This window comes from Trachemys scripta, chromosome 7 (assembly GCF_013100865.1).
Source record: "Trachemys scripta elegans isolate TJP31775 chromosome 7, CAS_Tse_1.0, whole genome shotgun sequence".
In the NCBI taxonomy this organism is placed as follows: Eukaryota; Metazoa; Chordata; order Testudines; family Emydidae; genus Trachemys; species Trachemys scripta.
In genome coordinates this window covers 16,771,530-16,789,318 of record NC_048304.1, presented here as the reverse complement: position 1 = coordinate 16,789,318, position 17,789 = coordinate 16,771,530, and the positions used below count along the sequence as shown (strand labels likewise).

At 37.3% G+C, this 17,789-nt stretch overlaps 1 protein-coding gene across 1 annotated transcript in view; it reads right to left on the bottom strand.

Moving 5' to 3' along the window:
* GRM7 (glutamate metabotropic receptor 7) overlaps nucleotides 1-17,789 on the bottom strand; it is a gene marked incomplete in the record, with an annotated part of 535,789 nt that overhangs the window by 49,501 nt on the left and 468,499 nt on the right. Inside the window, 2 exon segments of the mRNA XM_034776365.1 lie at nucleotides 1,140-1,232; nucleotides 11,152-11,398. Coding sequence (XP_034632256.1) covers nucleotides 1,162-1,232; nucleotides 11,152-11,398 — 318 coding nt within the window.

The following is a 17,789-nucleotide window of genomic DNA, read 5'->3' as shown; positions in this document are numbered from 1 at the left end:
GCTCCTTTAGTATCTCTCTGCTTTCTGATCTTCATATATATAATACATCTTTCTGCTTTAAGTTAGGATTACATGAACGGATTCAAATGAAATAAGGACCAATTAGAATGTTCAGTCAGAAGTCAAACTGAATCCAAACTTATTTTCAATATCGCTAAGCTGATTTATTCCGACTAAGAATCTGATCCTTTATCTCTGATCTTTCCCTTCGACAATATAGACATAATTCAAGTAATACCCCTGTTAACCATTCCTAGGCTTCTATTGTAAGTTCTCAGGTATTCTGGCTCAGCTGACCAGAACTTTCATGACCCTGTAGCTCCACCAAAAAGCTACACAGATTTATTTTCCAGCACATAATATGAATAACACCATAACAACGACAATGTTTTTCATCTATGGGCAAAATCACAAAGAAAAGGTCAAAACACAACACAAACACACGCACAAGTTCAGAAATAAAAAATGTTTATTAACAATATTGTTTTTCACAAAATTATCAAATGGACTCTTATTACCCAAATTCCTCTGGAACACAGGAAGTCCTCCTTGATAAGTCCACAAACACAAAATTAATTCACCTGTCCACAAAGTGTGTAGTAATAACACTCAGGAAAATCAACCCTCAAAAATTGCTCACAAACCCCTATTCCAGAGTAGACATCATTCCACTGGCATTCTCTACCCTACAAAAATGCTTGTAAATCTGTTTATTTTAACACCATTAGAAAGCTGACCACAAACCAGTGCTATATTATTTTTATGCGCCCAGAGAAATCATCTTGCCAGTTATTAGATATAATTGCTTTAAATAATTTTTGCTTACTTTTTATTCATATTTAATTTGGGCTAGATCCTCATCAGGTTTAAACTGCTGTAGCTCCATCAAGTTCAATAATAACATCACCACCCAGCTCTCTAGCTATAGCAATTTACATCATCTAAAGTTTTGGCCCAACATTTCTATTTTTTATAGTCTTTCCTTTAACAGTGAACACTTGCTAGTGGAAATATGAACAATTTTTAGGGTAGATTCTTGTTCCAACACAGCTAAACCAGTGCACAGTTCTAATATTTTTTCTTTTTGATATCAATATAAAATATATATAATAAAGTAAAAAAGCTCGATTATTTCTTACCTTCTTGGAAAGCAGGCAAAAGCTATACTGTAGGTGGAATAGTGTACCAAGTAACAGATTTTTGTACACTCTTTCTTACTGGTGGTATGCATTCTACAGGAAAAGTAAATATATTGATATGTACAATATGTTCACAATAGAATCTTTTTGTTTTGTCCTGTCACTGAGATCATAAAATTTATTCGACTGAAGATCTGAGATTTGAACAGTAACAGTGAAAAGCTTGCAGTATAAACAATTTGTTGTGGATTAAAAATAAACAAACCAGTTCACAAAAGTTCAGGTACCTCTGAACATAGGAGCAGCTGCCTACTACATATGAGAGGGACTGGTTGGATACTTCCCATCTGCACCAGCCCTGGAGAAGCTTTGCTTTAGTTCCCCTTTCTCTCAGAACCCAGCCACCCTCATCCATGCAATTGCTCTGATGTTTCCCAGCAATACCAGCAGCCATTTAAGGTTTTTCTCAGAAAGACGTAACAGGCAACGTTGTGTCAGTGATGTTAGGGTTCAACACAAATGAAGAAACAAAAACAAAACAGCACAGCACAGTAGCATTTGCGCAGCAGTCTCTATAACTCTCTCTGAGACATGGGATGTTTTCATTTCATATACACCACTCACAGCTTGCTGATGGGAATCAATACAGCCAATATACATTCTTAACACCCACAAAAATGAGGATTGACAAAGTTGTATTCTTATTATCTTGCATTTCTGAGATAGAGAGGCATGTCAGAGTGGGGCTTTCATTTTTGATCTGCTTATACTGCACTAACAGCAGAGCCACATAACTCGGATAACATATAATAAAGAGTTATTTTATAAAGGAAACAAATACATCAAGTTTTGTTGAGTTATAAAAGGCACCAATTATGTCTCACTAAAAATTGCAAGCTACATTGATTGTCTAGTAATTTCTACTCAACACAAAGTCAAAGGGAAAGTCACTTTGGACAGATTTGTAGAAGTGCTGAGCACCAGAAACCCCCATTTACTTCAATAGGAGTTGCTCAGACTTCTAAAAATCAGGCCATTTTGAAAGTTCCGCCACAGATAGTTGGTCACACCATTCTTTTTGCCACGTCTCAACAAGCTACAGTACCTCATCTCCAAGCAAGGTGAGGGGATCCCTAACTGAACAAGCTACTCTGTTTTACTTCACTTTGCTTACTATGCCTGGCTTATATCGTACTGATGTGTCACCTCTACTACCCACTATCATAAGTTAGCAGACTACTCTATGAGAAAGACCACTGTCAATCACAAAGCAAAATCTAAGTAGGGAAATCACAAAAGTGAAAAAAATTGCCCACAGCTATTTCAATGGGTCCAATTTCTTGAAGATGTCAGAGGGTGGCATCTGCAATTGCAGGGCAATATATTGATTTCATCAGTCACAGAAAATCCTTAGTCTGCTCCTGCAAAGAAAACAGCTTGCCAAAACACTGGTCTCAGGAGTTCCAGCTCATTGGGACACTATGTACTATATGCTTGAGAGGGTTTTGAAACAACAAAAAGTCACATAGAAGAAACTTCAGTTGGCAAGTACAAGATAAGAAAGCCAGCTGCTCTCCTCGTAAGCTACACACTGGAATCACATTGTCAGGTTAGTTAACATTCTCCACCCCATTTAGAATTCTTGCTTCAGGAGTCAGCTATGATAGTCTGAGTAAATACCATTAGTCTGGTTCTTTTACTTATCTTGTAGGTGCACTTTTTCACCGTGAAAATTGCTATGTGAAGGGAACACTGGAAAATCCTAAAAAAGGAGGCAGTCACACCGATGGAAAAATGCAGAATACTTTGCTACTCAAGGATTCTTAAACACTAGAATACTTGAAAAGCAAATGGCCTGTCAGTAAGGTCTACTATTTCTAGCTTGTTAGAGAGATAATTCTCTCATTACCAAACCACTGAGATCTTGATTTCCTGTTGCTGTATTTTGCAAAAGCCATACATTTATGTAAGTGGCTAAGTATAAGCAGTAATTATACATAAATCCTCACCATAAGCTAAGTATGGATTGGAGATTTTTATTTTTGTCCAAGTTTGACATTCTGCTCTTGCAGCGGAAACACAAATACATTATGGATAAGGAAGAATGGGAATTCTCTATTCACTCAATTTAAGACATGATGAAGAGCATCTTTTCAAATACTGTGAAATTCAACCAAAGAAACGCACGAGAGAAGAATGAACTTGTTAAAGGAAGAAAGCTGCTGTGCACCAATTTCTGCTCATCTTAAGCTGCTGGAGAACATTTTTAATGCAAACATGTAATAGCAGAACAAAGTTGTTCAATGAGTAAAAGCATGCACATACCAGATGTAATGATTATCAGAATTGTTAAAAATGAAATTATTAAAGCTTGGTCTTAAAGCATTCCATTGATCATGAAACCTCTTTCAATTCACATCAGGAGAGCACAGCTTGTGAAATTTCCCACTCCTCTCATATTCCAACCCAAGACCAGTAGCACTCCTTGTGTCCTCTTACTGGGTGGGACATATAATCATTGCCCCTATATCTTGGGTTGTTTTTCTTCCTCCATGATTAAAGTTCCACTCTTTGCACTCACTTTTAAACTTCCACAATTAGGCTCATTCCTGCTAAGTGCTTCTCTGAGCTCTGAGCACCTTCAAGTCTCATGGGAGTTGGGGATGCTCAGCATTTCTGAGGAGTTGCTCAGCACCATGCAGGATCAAGCCCTTACAGAACGCCAATAATGCTAAGAAATCTTTGGGCTTACAAATATACTGGTGTCAATGTTTTACATGAAACATTTCTGGTTCACTGCGTAATATCTTACTTTTCTTTGGATTAAATGCCAGCAGTACACAGGGAGGTTTAGTAAAACATATTATTTCTTTCTTTCATTTGGTAAAGTTATTTTATTTTTGATCCTAAGCTTTCGGCAGCTAAATAGCCTGGGCAACCAACATCTGGTTTACATGGGTTCAGTCATCAGTCACCCCAATGTTTGGAGGTACATGAATCTCATGTTGGTGGTTCAGCACAGAACTACTCTCAGTATGAAACATTCCCCCTCCCCAAAATATAAATGGCACCCTCACCATAAAATGCTTGAACAAATTTCAAAGCAGTAGAGTTACCAGGAAATGCCTTTGAAAATCAAACTTGCGAACAAAACTGTGCTTACTCACTTGAAACAAATAAAAACTTTCGATGTGAAAATAAGATCTGTACCCTAAGACAGCACTTTCCAATACTGACTGTATGGGCTCCTCCTCATCCTTCAACCCTCTTTCCATTTTTGCCTTCAGATGTAACATACTGTGTGATGATGGAAACCGGGAAATGACAATCTATGTTTAATCATCTTTGTGTTACCTCACAACAATTCAGAACTAAGGGGGGCATCCATTTCTTTTGTCCCAACCCCCTTAGTTTCCTCCACTGATAACAAGAAGCTGTAGTCTACTCATTGGAAAAAATATCAGAGTGGGTCGCAAAAAATGGGGGGGGAGATGGGATGTGGAAGAACACTTACAGTAATTTTAGGGGGGAAATCAACTTTTTTTGAAAGTCAACGTTTAGAAATTAAAAAAAAATTGACCAGCTGATAGTTTTTTGAAAAATGGGGGAGGAGGACCATTGTTTTTGTATATTTTTCAAAATTCTGAAATTTAATCAAATGTTTGTTACATCAGTGGTAGAAAATACATTTTATTATTGAAAGACTGGTAACATTTTCCCACAAACTTTTCAGTGGCTTTTTGATATTTGAAGTTTTTCAACATTTCTTTGAAATGTTTTTTTTAAATGAAATAGTTCTCATCTGTTATAGCTGTCCAAAACACTAAAATGGTTGCAAGAATTCTACCAATATTTCTTTTTAAATATTTGTACATTGAAAAATGAAATGTCAACATTTTTCAACAAAATTATCCAATCTAGAAGTTCACAGAATATGTCCTATGAGTTTGAACCTACACTCATTGAAGTCAATGGCAAAGCTCCCATTAACATTAATGTTGCAGGGTCATGATGCTAAAACATCTTAAGCACATGAGTTGTCTAGCTTGTTAGATTAGATTTTCTAACAATTGTATTAGTGCACGTGTTCTATAAATGAAGAATAGTAAATGCCTCTATTAGTATTAACATAGAATATTATTGCATGTGTATATACACATACATATATATATCTATATATATAGATATATAGATATAGATATACTTCAAAGAAAATTTTAGTTTGTTAATCATGTAAAATTACACAAAATAGTATTTGCAGAAAGGTTAACACAGCATATACTCATACTGCTCCTGATGAGACAACTTGAGAAATGTACGTAGATATTTAAGGAATATGATATGCATATGAAGGAGAATACAAAAAACATTCTTCCTGCATATGTAAGTTAGAATTATTATTAATTATTATTTGTATTACCCTTTGTGAATAAGATTCTGCTCTCAGTAACAATGTACTCCAGATTTAAATAGTATAAAAGAGATCAGAAATTGGTCCTTGAGGATGGGATTTTCAAAGGAGATTGAGAGAGTTAGGTGCCTAAACTTCATTGATTTTTATGAGATTTGGACACCTAACTCTGTTAGGTGCTTTTGGAAATCCTAGCCTACAACATAGGAATGGCTAAAAAACTGTTTTTTCCAAGGAAAACTGGATTTTAAACAAGACAACATTTTTCATAAAAAAGTCTCCTTTTCATTGAAAATTTCAATTACACAAAATTCAAAACTGAATATGCAACAACTGCAAAACGGTCAATTAAGTAATACCATCAAGGTGCATCATAGGAGATGTAAATCCCAGGACCTCCATAGTAGCATTCTCTGAAATGCTTCCAGTTTCATGCACAGGGCCAGAAAGACAAAACAGATCTTCAGGGTCTCAATGCATGGATGCTGTAGGGAAGAGGGTTTTAGCTTTATTAGAAACTGGGTACCTTTTAGGAATAGGAGAGATGGGCCCCACTTAAACTAAAACGGCAGCAGACAGCTGGTATGTAAAATTAAAACGTTAGTAGAGGATTTTTTAAAGTAAGAGCTGGAGGAAAGCCGAAAAGTGCAGATGAGCACACGGTTCTGGCAGAGACATCCCTTAGGGATGAATTTATTAAAGGGAGAACTCTATCCCCTAATAAAGAGGATAGGAAAGAAGTTGGTAAAATACTGGTAGGAGCTAGTGAGGAGCAGTTAAACGTAACACATGAAGGCAAGCAACTGAATATTGACAAAATGTACAAGTGCTTATACGCAACTACTAGAAGTCTAAATAGTAAGATGGGTGAACTAGAGTGCCTGGCATTAAATGAGGGTATTCATGTAATAGGCATCATGTAAAGTATGTGGAAGGAGGATAATCAATGGGATGCAGTAATAGCAGGCTACAAAATATACAGTATTGACAGAATAGGTCACACTGGTGGGAGAGTGGCACTATATGGGAGAGAAATCATAGTCAAATAAAGTAAAAATATTAACAGAATCCAACAGTACTATAGACTCTTTATGGGTAGAAATTCCATTCTTGAACAATAAGAAGATAGCATTACAAGTATACTACTGACCTTCTGACCAGAATGGTGATGGTGACTGTGAAATGGTCAGGGAGATTAGAGAGGCTACAAAGGCAGAAAACACAATAATAATGGAGGATTTCAACTATCCTCATATTGAGTGAGTATATGTCATCCTAGGAAGGGATGCAGGAATAAAATTTCTAGACAGCATAAAATGACTGCTTCCTGGAGGAGCTCGACTTGGAGCCCACAAGAAGAGAGGCAATTCTTCATTTTGTCCTAAGTGGAATACAGCATCTGGTCCAACAGGTGGATACAGCTGAAGCATGTGGCAATAACAACCATAATATAAATTAAATTTAACATCCTTTCAGGGGAAAAATGCCAGAGAAACTTACCACAGTAGGATTTAACTTCAAAAAGGGGAACTACAAAAGGCATGTAAACTAGTTAAATGGAATTTAAAAGGAAAAATCACAAGGCTGAAATGACGGCAAACTGCATGGAGACTATTTAAAAACACTATAATATGGCTCAAAATGTAAGTGTAAATAATTAAATAAAACACTAAGAGCCCCAAAATAATGCTACCATGGTTAAACAGCAGAGTAAAAAAGGTACCCTTTAATAATTGGAAATCAAATAAAATCCTAGTGAGGAAAATAGAACGGACCATAAACTCTGGCAAGTTAATTGTAAAAGTAGGAAAAGGTAGGCCAAGACAGAATTTGAAGAACAACTAGCTAAAGATACAGACAAAAAGTAAAAGCAAACTAATTAAGTACATCAGAAGCAGAAAGCTTGCCCAACAGGAAGTGGTGCCACTGGAAGATTGAGGTGCGGAAGGAGCACTCAAGGAAGACAAGGCCTTTGCAGAGAAACTAAACAAATTCTTTGCATTGGTCTTCATAGCAGATATGGGGGAGATCCACACACTAGAGCCGTTCTTTTTAGGTGGAAAATCTGAGGAACTATTCCAGATGGAGGTTTTGGAACAAACCAATACATTAAACAGGAATAAGTCATCAAGAATTCTGCAGGAACTCAAATATGAAATTGCAGAATTACTATCTGTGGTATGTAACCTTAAATCAGCTCCCATACCAAATGATTAGAGGGTAGCTAATGTAATGCCTATTCTTAAAAAAGGCTCTAGAAAGTGATCCTGGTAATTACAGACTGGTAAACCTAACTTCAGTACCTGGCAAATTGGTTGAAACTATAGCAAAGAGTGGAATTATAAGACACCTAGATAAATACGACAGGTTGGGGAAGAGTCAATGTGGTTTTTCTAAAGGGAAATCATGCCTCACCAATTCTTTTTGAGAGTCAACAAGCATGTAGAAAAGGATGATCCAGTTGATTTAGTGTACTTGGACTTTCAGAAAATCTTTGACAAGGTCCCTTACCAAAGGCTCTTAAGAAAAGTAAGCAGTCATGGGATAAGAAGGTAGGTCTTCTCATGGAACTGGTTAAAAGATAGGAAACAAAGAGTCGAAATAAATGGTTAGTTTTCAGAATGGGAAAAAGGTAAATAGTGGGCTTCTCCAATGATCTCTATTGGGACCTGTGCGGTTCAACTTATTCACAAATTATCTGGAAAAGGTAGAGGAAGAGTGAAGTGACAAAATTTGCAGATGTCACAAAATTAATCCAGATAGTTAAATCCAAAGCTGACTGCAAAGAGTTACGAAAGTAATCTCACTAAACTCAGTGACTGGGCAACAAATTCAATGTTGATAAGTGAATACTAATGCACATTGGAAAAAAAAATAATCCCAATAATACCTACAAAATGATGGGGTCTAAATTAGCTGTTACCACTCAAGAAAAAGATCTTAGAGTCATTGTGGATAGTTCTCTGAAAACAACCACTCAATGTGAAGCAGTAGTCAAAAAAGCTAACAGGATATTAGGATCCATTAGGGAAGGGGTAGATAATAAGACAGATAATATCATAATGCCAGTATATAAATGCATGGTACACCCACACCTTGAGTACTGTTTGCAGTTCTGGTTGTCCCATCTCAAAAAATATATATTACAATTGTAAAAGGTTCAGAGGAGGACAACATCATTAGAGTTATAGAACAGCTTCTATATGAGGAAATTGAAGTCTGAAATTGTTCATATTAGAAAAGAGATGACTAAAACAGATATGACAGAGGCCTATAAAATCATGAATGGTGTGGAGAATCTGAATAGGGAAGTGTCATTTACCCCTTCACATAACACAAGAGGTCATCTGATGAAATTAATAGGCAGCTGGTTTAAAACAAACAAAAGGAAGTACTTCTTCACACATCACAGAATCAACCTATGGAACTCATTGCCCTGGGCTGTTGGGAAGGCCAAAAATATGTATCTGGGTTCAAAAAAGAATAGATAAGTTTATGGAGGACAGGTACATCAATGGCAATCAGCCACAATAGTCAAGGATGCAACCCCATGTTCCTTGTGTCCCTATACTTCTAAGTGCCAGGTGATGAATCTCTCAAAATTATCCTTTTCTGCTCATTCCCTCTAAAGCATCTGGTGTTGGCCACTGTCAGGTACACAAATACTGGGCTAGATGGACTATTGGTTTGACCCAGTATGACTGCTCTTATGTAGTTCAGTCAGGGATCTTGACTCATGGAGGAAAACAAAGTCAGGAGGCACCTCAGATAGGTATCCCATGAGTCACCGTGGCAGTATTCCCCAATTGAATTTTTTTCCATTTTAAACCCAAAGCATTTGACTAACAATTTTTGTTTTTTCAGCTTTTGATTTTTTTTTACTGAAAAGTCAAAATTTTCCATGAAAAAAAAAAAAATCCCATCAGCTCTACTAGAATGGTAATCTGTGAAAATGCAGCTCAGTTACACACTCATTTTCTCATTCCCTTCTCTAGCTATATTGCATCGTTGCACGTTCCTTCTTCCTACTCTGTTGTTCTTATTTTCCTCCTTCCCTCTCTTCCCCCATTCCTCATTCAAAAGGCCAATTTAGTGCATCTCAGTCTTGGCTGTGTTAGGTGTTAAAATCAGTGAGCGTTGAAGGTGCTCAGAACATTGTGAGACTGGACCTTAGCAGCACATAAATCACAGTAGTGAGTGGATTTAAAGAACAGGGATAATTTTGGAGGGGAGGGGTTTTATATGGTGAAATAGATAGATTTACTGTACTGAATAATGGGAATTTAATTTAGGGTAAATGTCTGCCTCCTTAATTCATGCTGGGTAGTACCTTACTCTTCAAGTAATCCTATCCTGTTGACTTCAATAGCAGTCCTCACGAGTAAGGTTCTATTCAGCCTGAGTAAGAACATCAGAATCTTAGCCTTGATTGATTAGGGTTGTTTCCTTTACTGATTGTTGACTCTACAACCAATCCTTAATAAGGGTGCCCATCCCTTTTGAAGAAAAAATCCTGGTTTCTCTTTCAATTAGAACATATTTTGTGCACCTGTATGATACAACCACCCAGGGGAGATACTCAAGGGGAGTGATGAATGAAGGGTGGGGGGGAAATGCTGTGTATGCTAGCCGTTTCCACTTTGCTTTGGCAGCAGAGTTTCTAATTCAAGGCAGCTATTCAGACCATCATTTAATAGACAGGAAGCAGCAGGAGTTTCAGCAGCAAAAGGATGAACTGAATCTGAGCAAAGAAAGGGTATTTCTTCACATTCTGATCTGGTTTACACAAAAATTGCAGACATGCCTAAACCTTTCCAATATGCTGTGCAGCTATCTCCCTTCCTGAATTCCATCCAGGTTCAAATACAAATGCAAATAAAATTTGATGGCCTCAGTATGTGATTTTGTGCTACAATATACCATGACATCCACATTAAGGAAATTAAAGGACTTGGAAACATCCTTTCTGTCCAGATTCCTCTACAATCAGTGGAAAGACACATATGAACTTCAGTGAGATGTATCTTTCTTACAGGGAGCTGGATCAAACCTTTATCTGGGAATTCTCTCAGGGCATTTAACAGAGTTTTTATTTGTGTGTGTACACACAAGTATTTGGCCGTGCACATCATAAGTAAATAACCACAGCCCAAGTACATTAATGCAGAAAGGATTGAGACAACCCACTGCTCCTGAATACTACAGTTTGAGTCCTGCCTCCAAAGTTCAGACTGGAAATTATAGCTGCAGGGATTAGGATGGAAGTTAGATCTCATTACATCAGGGTGTGTATGATTGCACAGTGGCAGGGTCAATACTGTTCTTAGAGCAATGTTCCCAGAGGAGGAGAAGGAGGAGGAGGAGTTGCTCCCAGCTATCAAGCATAGTCTGAAGAGTTTTTCCCAGTAGGCAAGTGTCAAAAAGGTGGGAAGAAAAGAGTGAATGTCATAAAAAGGACATCCATGGAGATATTAAAAGAAATATATTACATAAAAACTTTAATGGAGGAGATCAGATTATACGAAGGATCTAAAAATAGAATATTGGTCAACACATTCCCAGAACACACAAACGGCCAAGTAATAGGTTTAGAATACTTACTGTTTGGGTCTACATTTTCACAAAGTTCTGTTTTTGCTTCCCCATTGGGCCTGTCGCTAGCTTTGTGCGAAAGCCGTGATGACATGGTCGCTGCCGTCACTACGGCCTTGAAGCTGCGTTTCCGTTTCTGGACATTTAGTTCAGGATGGAAGATGATGATGTACACTTTCGGCATGTAAAGCATCCCCAGGGCCACTGAAGCACTTAAGTTCATGGATATTGTAAGTGTGGTAGTTTGTATGTAGAGCTAGGAGACATAACACATGAGACACTATTACAAATAAAATGATTGGGAAATATGCAGTAGCACTTAAAGAGGAGATGTTAAGTATAATCATGCATCTGAGAGATGCAACAGAAAAAAGGAGAGTAACACTTAAGTGGGCTTTAGTAATTTATGAGCGTTCTGAAAAACCTTCTATTGAGTTTACAAATAACTACTAACATAGAATCTGATCCAGCAAATTACTGAGAGCTCTTATCTACCAATGGACATCAACTACCATGAAATCAGTAGCAGCTGAGGACACTCAGGATCTTGCAAAAGCTCTTGCTGCTCTGATTTAGGGCTTAGTCTTCAAGTATAGCTTTATTTATTTTATTTTATATTTTATTCAGACTGTGAAGGTCAGATTCTGCTTTCAGTTACACTAGTATAAATCTAGAGTTAACTCTGTTGTAACTGAAACCAAATTTCCCCATTAGGGAAGATGAACACTACAAATGTAACAGTACAACTTGTTTAGAAATTTTATTCAAGCTATCTTTTAAATTTTGGTAACTTTTCAACAACCGTATTCCAAGTTTCTGCTATTTATTCAAAATGAGTAATACAGGTACCCAAAGAATATAAAATGGATTTGCATACCGCTGACTTGCAGTTAAGCTTGTTAGCAAAACTGGTATGTGCAATAGCCAGAGAATGCTAGTACTGTGAGATATGAATTAAAGAAATCCACAACATGCCCTTTGTTTAAAGATGTTCTGCATGTACGTAACTAGAAGTGCTGTAATTTTGTTTAAAATAATCTTTTCAGAGGATACTCAATACATAAAATGGAACAAGGCTCGGGACTCAAGGATTGTTCTAATTACACAGGTTTAGACCCAGTATAATAAATATGTGAGTGCAAAAAAAGGGAACAAAATATCTGCAGTTGCTCCTTGCATATACTGTATGCCCACATCCAGGAAAAATGTTCACACCAGGCAGTACTACTTCTGGGATGTAATATATCTCACTGCAAACCAATCTCTGCTTATGATGTCAAGAAAAATGCAGCTGCAGAGTTAAATGCCCACATTGCCCTCATTTCTACAAATACCTGTTCTCAGAAGAACCTGAATGTTCCCAAACTTGCTAGGCTTTATCTGGATAACAGTTGCTATTTTATTGATTATAAACACCAGTGAAAGACATAAAATATCTGCAGTAAATGAGTATATAGCTAAAAAGGAGCACAACGCTTAAAACTAAAGTGCTTACTCAATTTCTATTCACTCCATACTCAGACAAAACTCGTATTATCTTCAATAGACTTTTGCAAGAGAAAGGACTTCAAGATTGTGAAAATATATGATGGACCAAATACAAATATCTGTCTGCATTTTATATGTTCAGATACGTATATTTCTCTCTATATCTATCTAGATATACACCATATATATTCTCTTACCCATATACAACTACACTGCCATTTAAAAGTATGTAAGAGAACCTCTGCACAGATTTCTTAGTGTCTGATTCCCTTCTGAGTGACACTAGTGTAATGAGGAGAAGCACCACTGACGTCAATGACATTATACTGGTGTACTTGAAAGGAGAAGTGGGTCCCTTAATATCTCTTTTAAACTGGTAATAAAATATAATAATTCATAAATATAATAATAATAATGGAAAACATATAGAAAGAGCCATTATCAATGGTTTGTTGTGAAACTAAAAGGGCATCTCTAATGGAGTCCTGCAGGGGTCTATCTTTTCATTCATGACTTGGATAATGGAGTGGAAAGTATACTTATAAAATGTGCAGATCACACCAAGCTAGGAGGGGTTGCAAACACTTGTAGGACAGGATTATAATTCAAAATGTCCTTGATAACTAGAGAATTGGTCTGAAATCAATAAGATGACAATCAATAAAGACAAATGCAAAGTATAACACTTATAAAGGAAAAATGAAATGCACAGCTACAAAATGGGGAATAACTGGTTATAGAATAGTAACGCAATGGAGTCATGGCCTCCCTCTGGAATCAGGACAGAGTCATAAATTCAACATTATGACTTTACAACAGCCTCACAGTATGAGAAGCAGATGTTTTGGGGGTGGACACAGTGCAAGTTTCAGCACAAAATGTTTTAGAGTCTAAGAAAATAATGAAAAGAGCAAAAGGAAATAAACATACATCAAGCTGTAACAAAGAGATATTTTTTAAAATCTTACTTAGTATGAAAGTATTTTTTTTTCTTTTTTAACATGGATCTTAGGTAAGAACAAAATTAATTAGATAAATAAAGAGGTTCCTGAATTTGTGAACATGCATTTGGAGTTTTGTGTATAATATAAATGAAGGGCAAAATTCTCCTGTCAGGTCCACATGATGGATTCTGATTCATCTGACTTCCCACTAGTGCCAAAAGGTGGGTAGGGAGGCCAGTGTATTGGGGTTGAGATCCATCATGCAGGGTCAGAAAGCAGAAATCTCCCAGTTATTCAAGCATGTTCATACCAGTAGCTTATAATCATTGGCTTCTCTACACGACAATATGTCACAGTTTTTAAGAAAAGTCAGTGGGGCTACACCAGAACTAAATTTGGCCCACTGATATAATACTTGAGTATAACATCAAACTACTTTTTCTTTCTCTCTGACTAATTTCCTCAGCTATAATGCTTAGCCCTTTTATGTAAGAGCTTATCAAGAGTGATATATACACACATATATATACATACATACACACACACACACGCTGTCCTCGGGAGCCAAAAAAACTTACCGTGTTATAGGTGAAACCGCGTTATATTGAACTTGCTTTGATCCACCGGAGTGCGCAGTCCCGCCCCCCAGGAGCACTGCTTTACCATGTTATATCCGAAAATGTGTTTTATATCGGGTCACGTTATATCGAGGTAGAGGTGTATATATACACATCACTATCTATAACCTCTTACATATCTATATCACCCTTTTGACATAAATCTATTTACTGCTTCTCTAAGCCAGATCTCACTGACTGTGTAGCTAGTCCGTGGCAATGAGTTTCCTGGATTAATAGTAAATTATACAGATCCTTTGTAACCCATCAAAATAAGACATTCTGATGACAGGAGAGCATAGTGTTTGAAGGCAGCAGGCCAGATTCTCAGCTGTTGCACGGTGGTGTAGCTCAATTGACATCAGTGGAGCAACACTGATTTACACCAGCTGAGGATTTGGTCTAAAGCCCTAAAGCATAAATCAACACTAGTGCAACTGCAAAAGCTGTAATCAGTCTGCATTGCATGCAGCTTGCACTCGTTTTCATCAGAGCATAGAATGTCAGTAACATTTTTATTTGGGTGCACAAGGTTGTTCATTTCTATTCCCTACAGTTAACTGGTGATCTTACAGTGATATTTAGCCAACGGTGCCTTTTACAGCATCTGGTTCTACAATTCCAGTGAGATTCCCTAACTTACGCATTGCAAAATGAGGGAAGGAGGAGAGGGCGAGAGAAGAACCTTTGAAGAACGAAACAAACTGAGCGATGCACAATGAGTCTCATGACAAATGGGAACCTTAAGGGAAATTTCTAGATACAATTACACATGAAATGCAATTTACATGCAAAGATTTCACTGCTTGTTTCATGTATTTGATAACTCTTTGCAAGTACTTCTGGTGAATGCAAATCAATATTTTGAAACACAAAGATTGAGATGTAAATTACGCAGGAAACCTCTGACTTCATGAATGCCTTTTCTGGGTGGCCAGCGTAAGGCTGAACCATGCGAGCAGAAGGCAGTTTCCAATCTTAGGGCTATATAAGAGGCAGCTCTGAGTAAGGGGTGGTGTGGAGCCACTCAACACAAGTGGCTGCTCTGGCAGAGATTGTGCCTTAGGAGGTACAATTCCTCCTGAAACTTCCCAGTGCTCAGGGATGCTGCATTATCCCTTAGGATGGTAAATCATGCTTCCCTATTTGGGCCGCGATAGCTCTGCTGGCTGGTGCAGAATGAGGACTGGGAACATGGTCCTGCCCCCTTTGTGCTGTATGAAGTATTAGTAGAAGAAGGATTGCACAGGAATAGGTCTCCTGTATTTTTGCACACTGTGAAAGAGCCAGCAGTGAGCTGAAGATCACTGGTTAATAACATTGGCCAATTGTGTCCACGCATTGCAAGGATTTAATTTATCATCTAGCAAGAAGCATGTGAGAGAATGAAACCCATTTTATTTGAAATCTGATGGACACTGTGGCCTCCCTATATTTAGGTATAATGGGAAGGGATGATTCTTACTTACCCAGTGAATTGCAGTATATTTCTGAAGAGGACAGCAGTAACCTGCGCTAAAGTTTGTTGATTTTGGGCCCTGATCCTGCAATGAGGTCTTTGTGGACAGACCCCTATTCCCACATGGAACTCACAGCAGAATTAATTAGGGCAGAAGGAAATTGTACCATACCGTATGCGCCACAAAATAACTAGCTTTGCTGCTAATAAAGGACTATTCACATGAATAAGATGTCGTGGGATAAGGCTCTAAAAACTTTACAAATTTTAATTTTGTACAAAACATGTCGTGCTGGCATCGGAGATCAGACTTTGAAGGAGCACATTAGAGAAAATTAGGCCCTAAGGATATCATTCAGATGCAAAGGCACCCAGATTTTATCATTTATTTTACATAAAGGATTTTGATCTGAATTTTAGATTCCTATGTTTTCCACATTCTTGTTTTATTCATGCAAATGATGAAAATTGCCTTAAAAAGCTCAAGAGAAGATTAGATTGGTCTTGAATATACAGATCTATTAGCTAGAAATTTTTAAAGCACATATAGTATCAATGGCAATGCTGGGGTGAATAAGGATTACTACCATGAGTAAAAATCTGCAGGATCAGGCCCTTAATTCTTGTGCATCCAGTGATTAGATATCCAGTAACTGGGACATTAGAGTCAAGAGGATTTCTCTTATAAAAGTCTGGATAGAGGGTTCATAAACTGTAAGTACTTGCTGTAGGTTAAAAGTTGGCGAACATAGTCTGAATCCAGGAGCAAATTGCTTTTTTTTTTTGGCTGACATGATTTGTTTTTTTTTAAAAATCATCCACTGAATTGTTTCTCCTTATGATTATGGGGAATTGAGTTTAATCCTTTGAAATATTTTTGCATTTCCATTAACTCACAAATGGACTAAAAAAAGGATTTTTCTCAGCCTGATTTATTTCACATTTATATCGGTATTAAAATCAACACTGGTACACCTCATTGAGATGAATAGATCAGTTCAAAGCTGTTTCAGATCAATTGTGTCAAGTCGGTTGAAGATAATACCCTATTGCTCATTATATAACCATAAAGGTGAGAAACATCTTTTTAATGAAAATTTAGATTCAGGAGCCACAATTCCTGGACAGGGATTGTATTCTGTGGTTACAAAATGATGGAAAACAAGAGAACTTAAATATAAACGGTTTATAGATTTTCTCTTTTGTCTTGGTTGCTATTCCCACCACACAGAAATTATCTTGGCATTCTGCAGACAATAAAAAGGAATGGAAATATCTTAAACATGTATATTTCTTGTATATTGTTTTTAAACCCACCCTACTAAAAAGTACAACTAACTTCTGGATTCAAAGATGTTTAATAATTTGTTCAGTGCCTGAACTAATGCAAAAGAGACACAATAATCTTCACAAAGAACAACTCTGCTGCTATCCTGACCAGTGCAGACGAAACCTTCCTTTAACATCTCATGAAAAAAGGAAGAACCTCAAGCAACACAGCGCCTCCTAAAACCATGCTGATTTAAGGCTGGATTAGATGGATCAGATTAATCAAGAGCACTTCCTGCATCAAACTGAGCTACCTACATGACCTATCTGCATATGCAAATACTCAGATTGAGCATGTACAACATTGCTTTGGAAATCAGGCCTACATGTTTCGCTTTACTATTTGATACATGCAGGAAGTTAATTCAAAACTTCCTTCTTGGTGGGTATGTACAAAAAGAGAAAATAAGCACAAATGTCAGGTAAACATGGACAGTCAGGACCTGATCCAGAAAGGCACTCAGGAACCTGTTTAAGATTAACTATGTGATTTGCCCCTTTGACTTGTTTAAAAACTAAGCACATGATTAAGTGCTTTGCTGCATCTGGGCCTAAGTGAGGAATTAGTGAGTTCAACCTCGGCACTGCAGTGCTTCCCCTCACCTCAGGAAGACAGAGCAATTCTGTGGGAAAACTACGTAACTGAGGCTCCATGAAAATGTTTAGGGGAGAGGGTTGATAAGGGAGGAAGAAATACTGTCCAACTGGAAGGAGGCAGAGAATACAGCTAGAAAGCAGTTCCTCTTTGTGGATAAAATTCACCACTATGCAGGGGGCAGGACAAGGGCCTCAGATCACTTAAATTCCACT